The sequence below is a fragment of the Argopecten irradians genome, chromosome 6 (assembly GCF_041381155.1).
Source record: "Argopecten irradians isolate NY chromosome 6, Ai_NY, whole genome shotgun sequence".
Classification (NCBI taxonomy): domain Eukaryota; kingdom Metazoa; phylum Mollusca; class Bivalvia; order Pectinida; family Pectinidae; genus Argopecten; species Argopecten irradians.
The window spans coordinates 39,305,195-39,324,715 of NC_091139.1; the positions used below are offsets into that span (position 1 = coordinate 39,305,195).

The 19,521-nt window shown below is 33.3% G+C and overlaps 1 protein-coding gene across 1 annotated transcript in view; it reads right to left on the bottom strand.

Annotated features, from left to right (window-relative positions):
- LOC138325843 (regulator of telomere elongation helicase 1-like) overlaps positions 1–19,521 on the bottom strand; it is a 44,342-nt gene that overhangs the window by 2,935 nt on the left and 21,886 nt on the right. Inside the window, exons 20-31 of the mRNA XM_069271785.1 lie at positions 18,891–18,976; positions 18,500–18,577; positions 18,131–18,208; positions 12,084–12,224; positions 11,071–11,186; positions 8,795–8,918; positions 7,983–8,130; positions 7,559–7,656; positions 7,065–7,103; positions 1,665–1,736; positions 599–748; positions 109–253 (exon numbers count right to left, since the gene is read on the bottom strand). Of these exons, the coding sequence (XP_069127886.1) occupies positions 109–253; positions 599–748; positions 1,665–1,736; positions 7,065–7,103; positions 7,559–7,656; positions 7,983–8,130; positions 8,795–8,918; positions 11,071–11,186; positions 12,084–12,224; positions 18,131–18,208; positions 18,500–18,577; positions 18,891–18,976 (1,275 nt within the window). The remainder of the gene's footprint in view (positions 1–108; positions 254–598; positions 749–1,664; positions 1,737–7,064; positions 7,104–7,558; positions 7,657–7,982; positions 8,131–8,794; positions 8,919–11,070; positions 11,187–12,083; positions 12,225–18,130; positions 18,209–18,499; positions 18,578–18,890; positions 18,977–19,521) is intronic.

The window sequence follows — 19,521 nt, forward strand, 5'->3', positions numbered from 1 at the left end:
AAGCCACATGCCTGATTTCAGGTAAAAAAGAAAGAAGGCTTACACACAGGAAAATATGTTGATCTATATCTCTATATAAGAATATGGTGATCTATGCAGTATACATACTCCTGAATAGTTCCATGTGTTCTTCATCTTCCATGAAGATTTTAGTCAACACTTCAGTAAGATGATCAAAGTTGGTGGTTTTTCTGTAGTCTACCATGGCTTTAGTGTATAATCTGTAGGAGGCTGGGCCCAGTACCCTCTTTACCTGTAATAAAATATATCTACAAAACAACCGCAGCACAACAAACCTGTAATTCATTATACCTATTACACACTATATCTGTTATAAATGTTCCAAGAAAACCGTGCCTACAAGTCAATAAGTTATACATGAAAATTGCGTAATGTTTAAAGAAAATGCCGCTATTAGTCTCCTTACAGTACATCCAACCTTGTTTCTTAAATTAACTGCTATTTGTAGATGAAATTTACCTGAGCTATAAACACCTGCTTGGGGATGATATTTACCTGAGCTATGTACTTTTCTGCTGTTTGGAGATGACATTTACCTGAGCTATGTACACCTCTGCTATTTGTAGATGATATTTACCTGAGCTATGTACTCCTCTGCTGTTTGGAGATGAGATCCTGTCAGTTGTATTGTATTTCCTTGATCAGATGATTTAGATGTGGCTGAGGACACAATCTTTTTGTTTTCTAAATTCTCAATTGACAGCTGGTTTGATGAATTTTCCTTTTTCTAGATATAATAGAGCAGTAGATGTAGACGTAAGTACAAGTTGAACAAAGCCGTCTCAAACTTAGTACTGTAAACCAACTCTCTTTTGCATGTGATGTACTTCGCAAATTTCACGATCAAAGTCATGTCGCGAAACTTAATCTCCTCAAATTAATATTTCCCTCAATATATTATAATGTATTTCTATTGATTTTTAAAACCGCATAAGATATTGTCTAAGATTTGTTTTGAAATGGAAATCGTGAAATTTAATAGCCACAAAAGAAAGTTTACATTTCATTATTTGCAACAGTTCCGACAAATAATTTTTCAAATCTACGAGGTGATTTCCTATAAACAAAAGATTTGCCCACCATTGAATGATCTACATCAGTCAACGGAAAGATGGATATTTTGTTGTTGCTTTTTGCTTGTTTTCCCTCTTCCTTTGAAAGTATTGAATATACATAGGAAACTTCACATTAGGTCTACAAGCTGCAACACATTTCTATTGTCAAATTCAATTTGAGACCGATATCTTCAGTTCTTTCTGAGAAATAGCGGTAACAAACTTCAACTACCAAGTATTGAAATCCTGTTGGCCGATCTGTCCCAAAATGTAATATGGTCAACTGAGTCCCAAAAGGAGTCTACACATGAAATCAAAAACAGATCTCAAATAGAAATAACAAACTTCAACTATTGAAATTAAAAATGGCTGTCTGTCGGCCATCTTATTGACCGATCAGCACAAGCAGGGAAACTTGTGTAAATTGAGACCAATACCTTCAGGAAATAGCTGAAACAAACTTCAACTATTGAACTCCAAGATTGCTGGCTGTCAGCCAAAGCACAACAAAAGAACCTCCAACAACTTATGAGCACAACAAAAACATTATTCCTATTGTCAATCAAAGGATTACTTAATGACACATACCTTAATAATGATCTTTTTCTTTACTTTGGGAACTATGGCTTCCTTAGCTGTATTTTTATTGACAAGACAATCCTGAAATATTACATAGCAAATCCTGTAGAAAAGACAATCCTGAAATATTACATAACAAATCCTGTAGAAAAGACAATCCTGAAATATTACATAACAAATCCTGTAGAAAAGACAGTCCTGAAATATTACATAGCAAATCCTGTAGAAAAGACAATCCTGAAATATTACATAGCAAATCCTGTAGAAAAGACAATCCTGAAATATTACATAGCAAATCCTGTAAAAAGACAATCCTGAAATATTACATAGCAAATCCTGTAGAAAAGACAATCCTGAAATATTACATAACAAATCCTGTAGAAAAGACAATCCTGAAATCCTGAAATATTACATAACAAATCCTGTAGAAAAGACAATCCTGAAATATTACATAGCAAATCCTGTAGGAAAGACAATCCTGAAATATTACATAACAAATCCTGTAGAAAAGACAATCCTGAAATATTACATAGCAAATCCTGTAAAAAGACAATCCTGAAATATTACATAGCAAATCCTGTAGAAAAGACAATCCTGAAATATTACATAACAAATCCTGTAGAAAAGACAATCCTGAAATATTACATAACAAATCCTGTAGAAAAGACAATCCTGAAATATTACATAACAAATCCTGTAAAAAGACAATCCTGAAATATTACATAACAAATCCTGTAAAAAGACAATCCTGAAATATTACATACAGTTGGTAGTAGACTAAAGGTTACACATTGTGCACACGGTGTGAACTACGAGTGGACACGGAGTGCACGAGGTTTAGACTACACGTAGACACGGAGTGCACGAGGTTTAGACTACAGGTAGACACGGAGTGCACAAGATTTAGACTACAGGTAGACACGGAGTGAACTACGTGTGAACACGGTGTCCACTACAGGTGGACATCGTGTCCAGGTAATATGTCCACTACATTCAGACAACAGACAAACTAGATGATGTGTTACAGAGATATGAGAAAATATTTATTTATTCTGCAGTCTATATGGACTTTGACATATAGAAATATTTATTGCGATCAGAAACATACATGTAATATTTATTGCAACATAAAACTGCCCTTAATTACTAGAAACCATTCGCACGGTAATGTTTATTTGAATTGATACATATAAAGTAAAATGTATCAATACATATCATCATTCAATTTAATTTATAAATCAAAACTTTTAGTAGAAGTTATAAAAGCAAATTAACTGCGTAGCAAATTAACTGCGTACAGGTTGTTACGGTAAACCACGTACTGGTTATGTCTCATCAATGGATCGTTCAAGTCCGCATTTTCCCAGTAAAACCTTTTTTTCTTGCTAGTGATATATAGTTTAAACATTGACTTTTTATCTTATAAATCTTACTTTGGATAGTTCGAACCAAGGACGTAGATGAAATTCTTGTAAGAACACATAAAGTGATGAACCTTACGTGAAGTAAGATTTTCAGTGTTCCAAGAGATATTTTGATCAGCATTTGTTTTTTATAGCAAGGACATATATAATAAACATAAACAGATTAAGTCCTTCATAAAATGTTTAACATTGTATGCATCGAATATTGTTTTCAAAACGACAAGGTGTGCGAAATAGTTTTAAGCCCTGCCAAATGTGTATACGTGTGCATTTGCTTCATGGAACCTGGTGCATTGCAAAGCATTGGAAATATGAAAAATCGTCCACAGACGTTAAAAGACGACATTAGAAATTGCATTCTATTGTGTCAACCGATTAAGGAACCTGTAAGCACTGGCTTAAGAAAGTAAAATTTAGTATTGGGCATGTGGCTGCTTGCTAGCATCAACACTGATCAAAGGACGGTTAACAAAAATGTAGGTCACATGCCTGATGATAAATTAAACAGAGTCAAAATAAAGTCAACTTCTGTCCATTTAAACTGTAAATACATAGTTGTTGATTAGATTATGAATTTGGCACAATTGTTTTAATTTTAGAAGCTGATAATTTGACAATATCCTTTTACAAACCACATGAGTTACGTGGTAACAAAATACTTGATTCATACATGTATGTAGTATATATATATTGTACGCTGAAAATATGCCTGCTCGAAAGGTAGACCCCTAGGCTAGGACTGCAGTTGCCATGGTCACTTGGACTTCACACTGTTCCATCAACCACACGGGTATGATAATTCAAATTACCTAACATTGGTCAGACTGGGGCCTGAGGCCTTCATTGGCCCCCTTCAATATGTTCAGTCAGGTGTATCACAGCTAACAACACCTGTATACGTACCTTATCCCAACCCCAAGAAGTCCATTTATAGCATGCTGTACTTAGGTGGCATCCTCTCTACATATTTACATTGTACTCATCGTACAAATACGTACAGTTTTAAAACGATGCTCGTCAATAGGGATATGTATTTCAACTGGTTGTTGCACTTTAATTAATTTGATAATGAAGCTTTATATCAAGGATTTATAAGTGAGATATACGTCCTTGTTTATATATTAAAATAAAAAAAAACAATAATCAAAATACTTGTATTATTGGGAAATGCATGGTTGTGACTGACATGCTTGATTAACACGTTGTACAGCTCCCGTCATCTCCACTACACGGCTGCCTGTCATGACAATAATTATAATTGAGGTGTATTCGTCATCACTTAGTGTGTTTTCCCAGCTAGTTTTTACCTCATCCCAATTGCAATCTACCCCCCAGAATACGGTGTACCCAGGCTCTCCAGCATGTATGTACATGTATCTATTGTGATTTTAACGAAAAAGAAACTGAATCACATTTTTTATGCGACTGTGCCTTTTACAATGAAGAACGGCAAAGACTTTTTAACAGATCTAATAGTATTAATAATGACTTTTTAAAGTATAGTTCTGATGAAAAGTTTTATTTCTTGATGTCAAACAGTGAAATGCAGTCGATTTTAGCTAGTTCTATATTCAGATTTTTAAAGAAAAGACGTTCAATTTCTTTTTAGTTACATGTACATATTGTCAAAGCTATAACGTGTACTACATCGAATGTTTATATTTTTAACAGTGTCTTGTAAGTCATTTAGACTGGACATTTTAATTCAAATATATTTTATTGTATGTTTGAAAAATGTGTGACACGTACTCTAATAAAATAAATTATTATTATTATATATCTAATAAGAATGGTATTTTATGTGTTTCAAATTCATAAACCTATATGATTTTTAAACGGTAAAGTATATTTGTTTGTCTTAACAAACTTCCATTGTAACAATTTCTAAAAATCACATGTACAAAAATAATACTGCCCATTCTCATGAAGCCGTGCAAACACAGAAGGCAACGATTCTGCCCTCTGGCTATATCTATCGATGGTCACCGTGAGGTACCTATATAGCTGGATACTGGCTTACCTGTATGTTTGACAAGTTATAATTATTGGACCATGACGCAATATACGGTCAAGATAACTTGCGGGGTCGGGCATATTGTGTTTACCGGTAATTAAAAATTAAAACAAGCTGAATTGGGTACTTATAGGTAGACTAGCCACCAATAAGTGGAGGACGTCACATACTTTGAAGTGGATTTAATTATGCATGGTCTTTTATAGACTTTCAGTTTTTAATAAAGGATACGTAATTAAACTCTTTTTACGTACATTACACTTAGAACTTAAATTAGCAAAGAAAAATAATATATAAGTGTATATATATTTTAATGAAAGACGATCTAGAACAGTATCGCTAGATAACTAATTGATATGCATCAAATCTTATTTATTTAAAAGCGATGTATTACCCGGTATATGATTGTATTACTTACATTGTATAGTTTATTATGAAATAAAAAGTGTCTCAAAGGCACAATAAGACTGGTTTATGCTGCAATTCACAGCTGTTTTTGACTTGTGAAAATGCTTGTATTTCATGTAAATGATATATATATTTAATGCAATCTACCTATAATACATTGACTTTTGAAAACGTAATATATTTTAGATAAGAAATGGAACCTACAGATATAAAATCAAATAGACATATACTTAATGAACATAAATTTATCTTTTTTACTTTTGCAATGAAAAGGTTTTATTAATTAATGTAGCAGAGATGTATTTATATACTGTACACTTCATTGTAGATGTTGTAACTAAAAAAATAAACTCTAAAACATTATAATTATGTATTCTTTTAAATCGAAGAATGTATTCCCCCGATCCCTAGCTATAGCACATCAACTTGTCTGTCTAGGTCTGAATGTACCTGGACACCATGTCCACCCGTAGTGGACACCGTGTCCACATGTAGTGCACTCCGTGTCTACCTGTAGTCTAAATCTTGTGCACTCCGTGTCTACCTGTAGTCTAAACCTCGTGCACTCCGTGTCTACCTGTAGTCTAAACCTCGTGCACTCCGTGTGCACAAGGGTGTAACCTTTAGTCTACTACCAACTGTAGCAAATCCTGTCGAAAAGACAATCCTGAAATATTACATAACAAATCCTGTAGAAAAGACAATCCTGAAATATTACATAACAAATCCTGTAGAAAAGACAATCCTGAAATATTACATAACAAATCCTGTCGAAAAGACAATCCTGAAATATTACATAACAAATCCTGTAGAAAAGACAATCCTGAAATATTACATAACAAATCCTGTAGGAAAGTTCTGAGGTAATTAATGTTAATATGTTCATTTTATATGCAGTGAACCTGTGAAAATCTAAGACACTGATAGTTCAGAAAATGCAATCTGGGCAGAAATATCATGGAATGTATCTGATTATTGACCAAGTAAAAGGAATCTGGCACTACGAAAAATTTCAAGCGGAATGGTTTGGTCTAGGGACGCATTTGTGATAATTGGTTGTCCTTTATACATACTATACATGATAGTGAAACTTCCTTTATGTAAGTATTACATGCACCTAGGAGAACAAACCCCCTGTGTTACTATGTATATATATTTAAATTTTCAGTCTATGAACTGCCATTCGCATATTATGACGTCATTATCAATGTAATGTCATAAATGTCATGCCAGCTGTTCAAATGGGTCTTTCCATCTTTGACAATAATGAATTCTTTATTCATTAGAGTTGCAAAATCTGCTGGGTTTTCATCAGAAAATTGTTATCAAATGTAAATGTAAGCATTGAACATCTTTCAGTTAGCATTCATTGCCAATATGAATGCCAACTTGACTGAGGCAAATTCAACATGCAGCGTTAGTGCACTTCATGGAATTTGTCTCTGTAATGTAGCTTTCATACAAAGATTACTCCATTTATATCTATACATATGAGATAGCTGATATTTTGGATGAAAACAATTACTATATAATTCTCATGAAATCTAGGATAAGTTTACTTACTCTGTCTATTGAATCGTCCAGTGAATCTGCATCAATTTTCTGAAAAAACAACAACTTAGTACTTTAGTATTGGTGGTGAATATCATCAAAAGTAGGTCACCGAAAATTATAGTCAGACGAGTATAACTAAATAAATTCTAAACTACTATGCTTAAGCATGTCTGAAAACATTAAAAAAAAAAAAAAAAAAAAAAAAAAAGGGACCTTGACCCCCCTGCTCGCTCAACTCAATTCTGAACAATTTGCTTCATTATGTAACTACAAATTTGTGAAATTTCTGCTATTGACAACCCCTGGCAGTCAATTTGAATCCAATGATCCTCATCTCTAGTGCATTGAGAAGTAAACTTGCCTAGTTTTATGGAAGACTTTTCCATTTCTATGGAAAAAAAACTGACAGACAACTTGATTGTCATTGGGCATTTCAGTCCTGATGTTGGCGACAAGCAAAGACACTGCTTATGAGGAACCCCCAATATATATATTTCTCACACCTCACTTTCAGACAAGGCACCCAACAGTCCAAGGCCTTTGTTCTTGACTACCCGTTGTGTTGTATGTTCGTATTGATTTTGTAGCAATGCATCATCCTCTGCAACATAAATAAAGGATCTTAAATGAATGTTCATTTTATATGAGATTTTATGAAATCAGTCTAATTTTTAATTTTTTTTTTTTTAAACTTTTGTGAGCCTTATCATGATGTGACAAAAGAGAGGGAGCTAGTGTGATTACTTATTGTCCATTGTACTGTTAATGTACTCAGTAATGCAGTGTGTTAACAATGATAGGCATTGGATGAAATAATAATTTACATAAATTGACTTTGCTTGACTATATGATTTTTTGTAAACAATGCATACATGACATTTCTATCAAGAGCAACGGAAATTATAATATAATGATGCCATTGTATACCTTGTGTTTTACGCAGACTCCTCACGTGCTGCTCCACTTTACGAGCCTGGTCAAGCCTTGGATGAGCCTTAGACTTGGTCACCGTGGGAGCGAAGTGTGCTCCATGGCAACCGGCCTGTTTTACTTTTGGTGGTTGTGGAGCTGGCAACTACAGGTAAAACAAACAGGTGTATACGTAATGTAACAGGGGTCTATCTCGCACACCATATTCCAAAACTGTAAATGTTTTGATTTGTTAGTTTAAAGTCCTATTAACTGCCAGGATCATAGAGGAAAGCTGGAGTACACAGAGAAAAACCAATTACCTGGCAACTGCCCCATATGGAATTCAAGCTATTTTGTGCTGGTTGACTAACAGTACCCAGGTACTTCTGCTATTTAACGTTCTAGTTGTTTCTCTTCTTTTTCACACATCTCTGCTGTTATATTTATTATCTTTTCTACTTGATAACAACTTTCCTTTCTGTTACATTAACAAATGCCTTTGCTGTTGTACTTAGTTTCCCCTACTGTTATACTGAACATATCTCCCTGCTGTTATATCAAAAGTTTTCTCTGCTATTCTATTTATAATAGCTGTGTTGTCCTTATACGTAAGTTTTCCCTGGGCCCAGTTTCATGAACATAAATTTCCCCATAGAAAAACATTACAAAAGTTAAGGAAAAAATCTTCAGTTAAGGAGCCTTCCTTAAAATCTGTAATGCTTTCCTATGGAGAATTTTAAGTTAAGGTATTCCTTAAATTTAAGGAATGTTCATGAAACTGGTCCCTGCTATTCTATTTACAATAGCTCTGATGTCCTTATACTTACAGTTTTCTCTGCTGTTTTAAAGAACACCATTAAATCTTTTAGACTTTGCCCAAAGCTGCTGTATTTATTGACGTTTGGCCGTACCCATATTGGTAACTGTTTCACTGAGTTGTCATAGGAAAACCTAGAAACAACAATGTATTATAAATATCTACATACTACTATTATTGTACAGCTGATTCTTTCATGGATATGATACTTAAAGTAAGTGACTGACATTGACATGATCGTGAAAATTTGATCTGTGAAATATTAAGTAATTGAATTCCATATTTTGTGGTAAAATTTCGATTTGTTAACAATTTATTTTGCTTGTTTAATATGACAAGAAATCCCAGATAGATCTTGGCGACCACCAAAGAATGATCCATGTCTGACAAATAAAGAGCGATCTTTTCTCTCTGCTTTTAAAATTTGAATTCTTTTCTCTAATTTTTAAACTTAAAACTATCAAAATCCAAGATGGTAGCCGGTCGGCCATCTTGTTGATCGATGGGTCTCAAAATGCAATAACCAGAACAAGGGCCCTAGAAGAACCTACAGAAAAATTTGAGAAAAATCCCTCCACAGACCTCAACTATCAAAATCCAAGATGGCCGCCTATCGGTCATCTGGTTGACCGATTGAACCCAAAATGAAATATGCACAACTAGAACCCTATGGGAATTTATATTTGAAGTTTGAGACAGATTCCTTTTGTATTTTCTGAGAAATAGTGGTACAAACTTCAAGTACTAAAATTCAAGATGGCGGCCGGTCAGCCATTTTGTTGACTGATCAGTACCAAATGTAATATGTGCAACTAGGGCCTTAGGGGAAACTTACAAATGAAATTTGAGAAAAATCCCTTCGGTAATTTCTGAGAAATAGTGGAAACAAACTTTATCTATCAAAATCCAAGATGGCTGCCTGTCGGCCATCTTATGGACCGATCGGTTCAAAAATGCAATAATCACAACTAGGTTCCTAGGGTAAACTACAGATGAAATTTGAGAATGATCCCTTCTTGTTAGCTGATCAGTTCTAAAATGCAATATGCACAACTAGGGCACTAGGGGAACCTACATATGAAATTTGAGAATGATCCCTTCAGTACTTTCTGAGAAATAGAGGTAATAAACCTCATTTATCAAAATCCAAGATGTAGAGTTATCCCTTCAGTGTTTTCTGAGGAATAGCAGTAACAAACTTTAACTATCAAAATCCAAGATGGCTGCCTTGTTGACCGATCAGTCCCAACATGCAATATGCACAACTAAGGCTCTAGGGGAACCTACATGTGAAATTTTGAAATTTGATAATGATCCCTTCAGCACTTTCTGAGAAATAGCGGTAACAATTAAGAATTGGTAATGGACAGAAGGACAGGCGGACAACGGACCACACACAAAAAGAGATTTGAATAGCCCACCATCTGATGATGGTGGACATTAGTGACAATTTGGAATATCAGACTAATTCTGCATGATTCAATTACAATTGTACACATCTTGAGCTTCTTAAGGAATTAAAGTAATTATTACACGCAAGGTTACATTGCTGATAAACAGAAATATATGCCTCCTCTTTAACACTTAAGTGATAAATGGACTTGTTATTCCCCTTCTAATATTGGAAAAGATGTCTTTGTTGTTTTACCAAAACTACTTAAAGTGAATAGTCGGGCAAAGAAAACCAGTCTAAATGCGTTCATTGGCCTTCCAAAAGTTCTCACATATTAATACGACGGTCAAGTTCTGCTTACGTTTCCCAGTTCTGACCATTGAAATAAAGAAAAGTTGAAAGCATTGAAAGCGAGGCTGCGTGGAAATGTAACCACAGACATAGTCTGTTAAATTGATTTCTTCGTACGCAGACAATTTTTGATGAGAGATTTTATTATTCTATTTCATAAGAAATTGTACTGGATACATTCACACCATTTTTACCGACTTTAGCTATCCTTGCCCGACTGTTCACTTTAATCATATTTTTTATTAATGCACATGATCTAAAAAAGGTTCAGTTATGTCAATATATACCCAAAGGGTTTAAAAGCTATCATCCATGAGAAATAAAATCAAGATCACTCGGACCAAATAACAGCACACTGTTCAACACTTTATGGGTACTCTTCTTCTTCCTTTCTGTCAAGACCAAATTAAAAATAAAATTCCTTCAGTATTTTTTGAGAGAATGTGATACAAGAATTATTGATAAAGTGAGGAATTGACAGGAGTATGAAAAGCAGATGGAGAAATTAGAAATTGAGGGGTATCGCCAAGAGATCTGTTTACCTTGTATCACAAAGAATGATAGCACCGTAGTCATGGCGATGTCTAATGACACGCCCTATGGCCTGATTGACGGCCCGCGATGCCTGCTGTTTGTACCAGTCATTTCCAGTCAGAGTCTGAAATAGCAACAAAAATATTTTAACTTGGATTTCATATCATTTTATAACTTGTGACACAAGACTGCTGCACATCATTTTTTTTCTATCACAAAGATTTTAAGTGTCATTGTTTGAGCTACGTATATTTGTTAAATTTTGCGGGTGTAATATTTCGCGACTTACTGTTTGCAATTCATTTGCAATGGTTTATATTCACAAATCACTATATATTGAAGCCTATGAAAGTGTCATTCACTTGATATGATGTGATATATAAAACCAAGATTTTTGAACAATTTTGCAAGTTAAGGTTACCGAAATTAAAACATTATTACAAATATCATCCAGTAGGAGAAATGCTTCCATCTGACATTGTGTTGAAATTTCAGCTTAGCTTTCTAGAATAGCTTCAAACCCCACACAAAATAGTGTAGTCCCTCTTCCACAGGGACTCAGAACTGTTTTACTATTACACCAACACCACCACTGACATCAGCAGCTGTTGAAAGCTGTGATTATGCTTTATATCCGAGAGAATTCTGGAAGCTTACAGGTAACTATTTTTGAAAACCCTCCCACAGAACCTTGCTACTAGCGATTTTACATGTGTTTATAATTCATGTTGCTTTGAAGCAGCAGCTTCTCTTAAGTCAACTATTCAGACGATTATGTCAAGGGTTAAGTCTTATCTTGATCTGCTCATTGCATTCAGTATAGTTTATGGCAAATAAAAGTTTTCAATAGACAAATAGAATTACTTCAATGCAACTATCTGCACAATCTATTTAAAACGAGGTTAGCTACATGTATAGGTTTTGTGGAGACTTACAGATGACCTATGATATAAATGAGGGCTGAAAGTTATTTCTGAACAACAAATTACTGATCTTGTCGTAAACAATACACATGATTCACCTGGTAGGTCTGTTTGCCTTTCATCTCGTCTAGAAACTCCATCTTGAGTTTGACCTTTGGGTCCATACGTGGAGGGTAGGGTAGGCCTGTAATGATCACTGCTCGTCCGTTGATGTCAGAAAAGTCGAGTCCTTCACTCACCTGACACACAAAAAACTAATTCTGAAACCAATATTTCTAACAACACATAATAAGTATGACTGTTCTTTTAAGCATCCCCTTATGAGCCAATTTTGAGGGACATGCCAGGTTTACAAGGTGGAGAAAAATTGGAATACTCAGAGAAAACCAACAACATGTGATCATTACCTGGCAACTGCCCACATTGAAATTGGGTTGCATACCTGTAACTCAGAGGTAGGGGGATAGTTGTAATAGGTTGTAGTAACACATAAACTGTGGTTGTAGTATGTTGTAGTAACATATAAATTGTGGTTGTAGTATGTTGTAGTAACATATAAATTGTGGTTGTAGTATGTTGTAGTAACATATAAACTGTGGTTGTAGTATGTTGTAGTAACATATAAATTGTGGTTGTAGTATGTTGTAGTAACACATAAACTGTGGTTGTAGTATGTTGTAGTAACATATAAACTGTGGTTGTAGTATGTTGTAGTAACACATAAACTGTGGTTGTAGTATGTTGTAGTAACATATAAATTGTGGTTGTAGTATGTTGTAGTAACATATAAACTGTGGTTGTAGTATGTTGTAGTAACATATAAACTGTGGTTGTAGTATGTTGTAGTAACATATAAATTGTGGTTGTAGTATGTTGTAGTAACATATAAATTGTGGTTTTAGTATGTTGTAGTAACATATAAACTGTGGTTGTAGTATGTTGTAGTAACATATAAACTGTGGTTGTAGTATGTTGTAGTAACATATAAATGTGGTTGTAGTATGTTGTAGTAACATATAAACTGTGGTTGTAGTATGTTGTAGTAACATATAAACTGTGGTTGTAGTATGTTGTAGTAACATATAAATTGTGGTTGTAGTATGTTGTAGTAACATATAAACTGTGGTTGTAGTATGTTGTAGTAACACATAAACTGTGGTTGTAGTATGTTGTAGTAACATATAAACTGTGGTTGTAGTATGTTGTAGTAACATATAAACTGTGGTTGTAGTATGTTGTAGTAACATATAAATTGTGGTTGTAGTATGTTTTAGTAACATATATATTGTGGTTGTAGTATGTTGTAGGAACATATAAATTGTGGTTGTAGTATGTTGAGGTACATATAAATTGTGGTTGTAGTATGTTGTAGTAACATATAAACTGTGGTTGTAGTATGTTGAAGTAACACATAAACTGTGGTTGTAGTATGTTGTAGTAACACATAAACTGTGGTTGTAGTATGTTGTAGTAACACATAAACTGTGGTTGTAGTATGTTGTAGTAACACATAAACTGTGGTTGTAGTATGTTGAAGTAACACATAAACTGTGGTTGTAGTATGTTGTAGTAACACATAAACTGTGGTTGTAGTATGTTGTAGTAACATATAAATTGTGGTTGTAGTATGTTGAGGTACATATAAATTGTGGTTGTAGTATGTTGTAGTAACATATAAACTGTGGTTGTAGTATGTTGAAGTAACACATAAACTGTGGGTGTAGTATGTTGTAGTAACACATAAACTGTGGTTGTAGTATGTTGTAGTAACACATAAACTGTGGTTGTAGTATGTTGTAGTAACACATAAACTGTGGTTGTAGTATGTTGTAGTAACATATAAATTGTGGTTGTAGTATGTTGTAGTAACATATAAATTGTGGTTGTAGTATGTTGTAGTAACACATAAACTGTGGTTGTAGTATGTTGTAGTAACACATAAACTGTGGTTGTAGTATGTTGTAGTAACATATAAATTGTGGTTGTAGTATGTTGTAGTAACATATAAACTGTGGTTGTAGTATGTTGTAGTAACATATAAACTGTGGTTGTAGTATGTTGTAGTAATATATAAACTGTGGTTGTAGTATGTTGTAGTAACATATAAACTGTGGTTGTAGTATGTTGTAGTAACACATAAACTGTTGTTGTAGTATGTTGTAGTAACATATAAACTGTGGTTGTAGTATGTTGTAGTAACATATAAACTGGTTGTAGTATGTTGTAGTAACATATAAACTGTGGTTGTAGTATGTTGTAGTAACATATAAACTGTGGTTGTAGTATGTTGTAGTAACATATAAACTGGTTGTAGTATGTTGTAGTAACATATAAATTGTGGTTGTAGTATGTTTTAGTAACATATAAATTGTGGTTGTAGTATGTTGTAGTAACACATAAACTGTGGTTGTAGTATGTTGTAGTAACACATAAACTGTGGTTGTAGTATGTTGTAGTAACATATAAACTTGTTGGTTGTAGTATGTTGTAGTAACATATAAATTGTGGTTGTAGTATGTTGTAGTAACATATAAACTGTGGTTGTAGTATGTTGTAGTAACATATAAACTGTGGTTGTAGTATGTTGTAGTAACATATAAATTGTGGTTGTAGTATGTTGTAGTAACATATAAATTGTGGTTGTAGTATGTTGTAGTAACATATAAACTGTGGTTGTAGTATGTTGTAGTAACACATAAATTGTGGTTGTAGTATGTTGTAGTAACATATAAATTGTGGTTGTAGTATGTTGTAGTAACACATAAACTGTGGTTGTAGTATGTTGTAGTAACACATAAACTGTGGTTGTAGTATGTTGTAGTAACATATAAACTGTGGTTGTAGTATGTTGTAGTAACATATAAACTGTGGTTGTAGTATGTTGTAGTAACACATAAACTGTGGTTGTAGTATGTTGTAGTAACACATAAACTGTGGTTGTAGTATGTTGTAGTAACACATAAACTGTGGTTGTAGTATGTTGTAGTAACATATAAATTGTGGTTGTAGTATGTTGAGGTAACATATATATTGTGGTTGTAGTATGTTGTAGTAACATATAAATTGTGGTTGTAGTATGTTGAGGTAACATATAAATTGTGGTTGTAGTATGTTGTAGTAACATATAAATTGTGGTTGTAGTATGTTGTAGTAACAATATAAACTGTGGTTGTAGTATGTTGTAGTAACATATAAATTGTGGTTGTAGTATGTTGTAGTAACATATAAACTGTGGTTGTAGTATGTTGTAGTAACATATAAACTGTGGTTGTAGTATGTTGTAGTAACATATAAACTGTGGTTGTAGTATGTTGAAGTAACACATAAACTGTGGTTGTAGTATGTTGTAGTAACATATAAATTGTGGTTGTAGTATGTTGTAGTAACATATAAACTGTGGTTGTAGTATGTTGTAGTAACACATAAACTGTGGTTGTAGTATGTTGTATTAACACATAAACTGTGGTTGTAGTATGTTGTAGTAACACATAAACTGTGGTTGTAGTATGTTGTAGTAACATATAAATTGTGGTTGTAGTATGTTGTAGTAACATATAAATTGTGGTTGTAGTATGTTGTAGTAACACATAAACTGTGGTTGTAGTATGTTGTAGTAACATATAAATTGTGGTTGTAGTATGTTGTAGTAACATATAAACTGTGGTTGTAGTATGTTGTAGTAACATATAAACTGTTGTTGTAGTATGTTGTAGTAACATATAAACTGTGGTTGTAGTATGTTGTAGTAACACATAAACTGTGGTTGTAGTATGTTGTACTAACATATATAAACTGTGGTTGTAGTATGTTGTAGTAACATATAAACTGTGGTTGTAGTATGTTGTAGTAACATATAAATGTGGTTGTAGTATGTTTTAGTAACATATAAATTGTGGTTGTAGTATGTTGTAGTAACACATAAACTGTGGTTGTAGTATGTTGTAGTAACATATAAACTGTGGTTGTAGTATGTTGTAGTAACATATAAACTGTGGTTGTAGTATGTTGTAGTAACATATAAACTGGTTGTAGTATGTTGTAGTAACATATAAATTGTGGTTGTAGTATGTTTTAGTAACATATAAATTGTGGTTGTAGTATGTTGTAGTAACACATAAACTGTGGTTGTAGTATGTTGTAGTAACACATAAACTGTGGTTGTAGTATGTTGTAGTAACATATAAACTGTGGTTGTAGTATGTTGTAGTAACATATAAACTGGTTGTAGTATGTTGTAGTAACATATAAATTGTGGTTGTAGTATGTTGTAGTAACATATAAATTGTGGTTGTAGTATGTTGTAGTAACATATAAACTGTGGTTGTAGTATGTTGTAGTAACACATAAACTGTGGTTGTAGTATGTTGTAGTAACACATAAACTGTGGTTGTAGTATGTTGTAGTAACATATAAACTGTGGTTGTAGTATGTTGTAGTAACATATAAATTGTGGTTGTAGTATGTTGTAGTAACATATAAACTGTGGTTGTAGTATGTTGTAGTAACACATAAACTGTGGTTGTAGTATGTTGTAGTAACATATAAACTGTGGTTGTAGTATGTTGTAGTAACATATAAATTGTGGTTGTAGTATGTTGTAGTAACATATAAATGTGGTTGTAGTATGTTGTAGTAACATATAAACTGTGGTTGTAGTATGTTGTAGTACACATAAACTGTGGTTGTAGTATGTTGTAGTAACATATAAATTGTGGTTGTAGTATGTTGTAGTAACAATAAACTGTGGTTGTAGTATGTTGTAGTAACATATAAACTGTGGTTGTAGTATGTTGTAGTAACATATAAATGTGGTTGTAGTATGTTGTAGTAACATATAAATGTGGTTGTAGTATGTTGTAGTAACATATAAACTGTGGTTGTAGTATGTTGTAGTAACACATAAACTGTGGTTGTAGTATGTTGTAGTAACACATAAACTGTGGTTGTAGTATGTTGTAGTAACATATAAATTGTGGTTTAGTATGTTGTAGTAACATATAAATTGTGTGTTGTATATGTTGTGTAAAATAAATGTGGTTGTAGTATGTTGTAGTAACACATAAACTGTGGTTGTAGTATGTTGTAGTAACACATAAACTGTGGTTGTAGTATGTTGTAGTAACATATAAACTGTGGTTGTAGTATGTTGTAGTAACATATAAACTGTGGTTGTAGTATGTTGTAGTAACATATTAACTGTGGTTGTAGTATGTTGTAGTAACATATAAATTGTGGTTGTAGTATGTTGTAGTAACACATAAACTGTGGTTGTAGTATGTTGTAGTAACACATAAACTGTGGTTGTAGTATGTTGTAGTAACATATAAACTGTGGTTGTAGTATGTTGTAGTAACATATAAACTGTGGTTGTAGTATGTTGTAGTAACATATAAATTGTGGTTGTAGTATGTTGTAGTAAACATATAAACTGTGGTTGTAGTATGTTAGTAACATATAAATTGTGGTTGTAGTATGTTGTAGTAACATATAAACTGTGGTTGTAGTATGTTGTAGTAACATATAAACTGTGGTTGTAGTATGTTGTAGTAACATATAAACTGTGGTTGTAGTATGTTGTAGTAACATATTAACTGTGGTTGTAGTATGTTGAAGTAACATATAAATTGTGGTTGTAGTATGTTGTAGTAACATATAAACTGTGGTTGTAGTATGTTGTAGTAACATATAAATTGTGGTTGTAGTATGTTGTAGCAACATATAAACTGTGGTTGCCTCAAGGACTTCCTGTCCTCTGTTTGTTTTTTATACTATAAACTATTTACTCAACCCTGAAACTCCATGCTAGTATCAAACTGTTCAAGGACCCATATATAGCAGACTTCAATATCATGCCAGCTTTGAAGCTTTTTTCCCACGAGGTATATAAGGAGGCAAGAATTTGTGTAACTAATACAGCTTTCCAAAACCAATTTCAGAAACCTAAGGATTCTGTAGAAAGCAGAATATTTTGACATCAAAGCAGTAAGCGATAGATAGCTCTTAAAAGTGGTAGACTTTTACATAAAGCAGTAGAGTTTTAAAACTTGTATACCTGATTTTCATCAATAAAGAGTCTCTTAAATAGTAAATACCCAGTCCTTTAGAACCATCCACTCAGGGCATATTCACATATACGTCCACATACCTTTCCTCGACACACAGCAACAAAAATAGCTCCATTGAGACTGGGGTCATTAATTTTCTCATAAAAGCCTTCCATTGCCTGAAAGAAAACCAAAACATTAGTCATATATAGAATTAATATCTTCAAATTTTAAGTACCGTTATTAAGACTTATAACACATATGATATGATTTTTAATTTATTTGAATATAAGAAATCACTATTTACTAGGGCTTTTAAACCTCTTGGTTTATACATTACTTCTTAAGAAAACTGCTTTTTACCAAATTCCATGCAGTCTTCAAGTAAGGGTTATGTATACATTGTATTATCACTTACTTCTGTCCTTAAAATGCTTACTACCAATTTTTTACATTGCTTAAATTCTTACATCTTGCAGGGCCACCTTCCCTCTCGGCTCCACAAATATTGGCTTGTATTGGGTGATTCTGTTATATATTGCATTTTCCTGTCAACAAAAACACTGGAGTTAAATAAATAAATGTATAAGATTGGTTTCATCTTTTAGTAAAATTTTCACCAAATTGCTAGCAAATGATTTTTATATAAAGGTCAAAACTACAATGATAGGTTTATGAAGTGTTTATCATATGTTACAAATAAGCGCATGAATGAGAATTGAATTTTCATTTCAAGCTTAATCTTCTTGAAAGTGAACAAAATTTCCAACAAAGTACTTATCAGCAAGGATCATATCAATTGAAGTATCCATTTTGTTAGAATCTCATCCCAGCTTTTGAGAAGTTAAAGTTGTGTTTTACCTGCCAATGTTCCAAACATTTTTCCATGACTGGATATGATGGGAAAAATATGAGCAAACCATTTGGCACCACACGGGCAAAGTTCACTGAAAAGACAATCATAACAGTAAAAATTTGTCTACAATAACACTTAATTATGATAGACTCACAATGGACAAATAATCATGCATAAAAATACCGTATTTTCCCTAATAAGGGCGCCGGGCGTGGGTAAATGGCCAAAGGGGGCGCCGTTATTTGAGGCCATTTTTAGATGTTTTTTCTGAAACAGACTATAGTCATCCTGCTTTTAGTTTCGTATTTTTCTGAAACTTACTATAACCAACTTACGTTTTGAAGTCAAGTAAGTGTTGAAATTACATAATTATGAAGAAATGTATGCACCAGAAGTATCAAACATTGGTTAAATGTCTGTTTCACGGTTTGGTTTGGTTTGGTTCTTTAATTAACGTCCTATTAACACCTATGGTCATGTAAGGAAGGCCTCCCATGTATGCGGTGTGTTGCGTGTATATTGTGCGAGGTGCGTGTTATGGGAGACTGCGGTATATTCATGTTGTGTCTTCTTGTATAGTGGAACTATTGCCCTTTTTATAGTGCTATATCACTGAAGCATGCCGCCGAAGACACC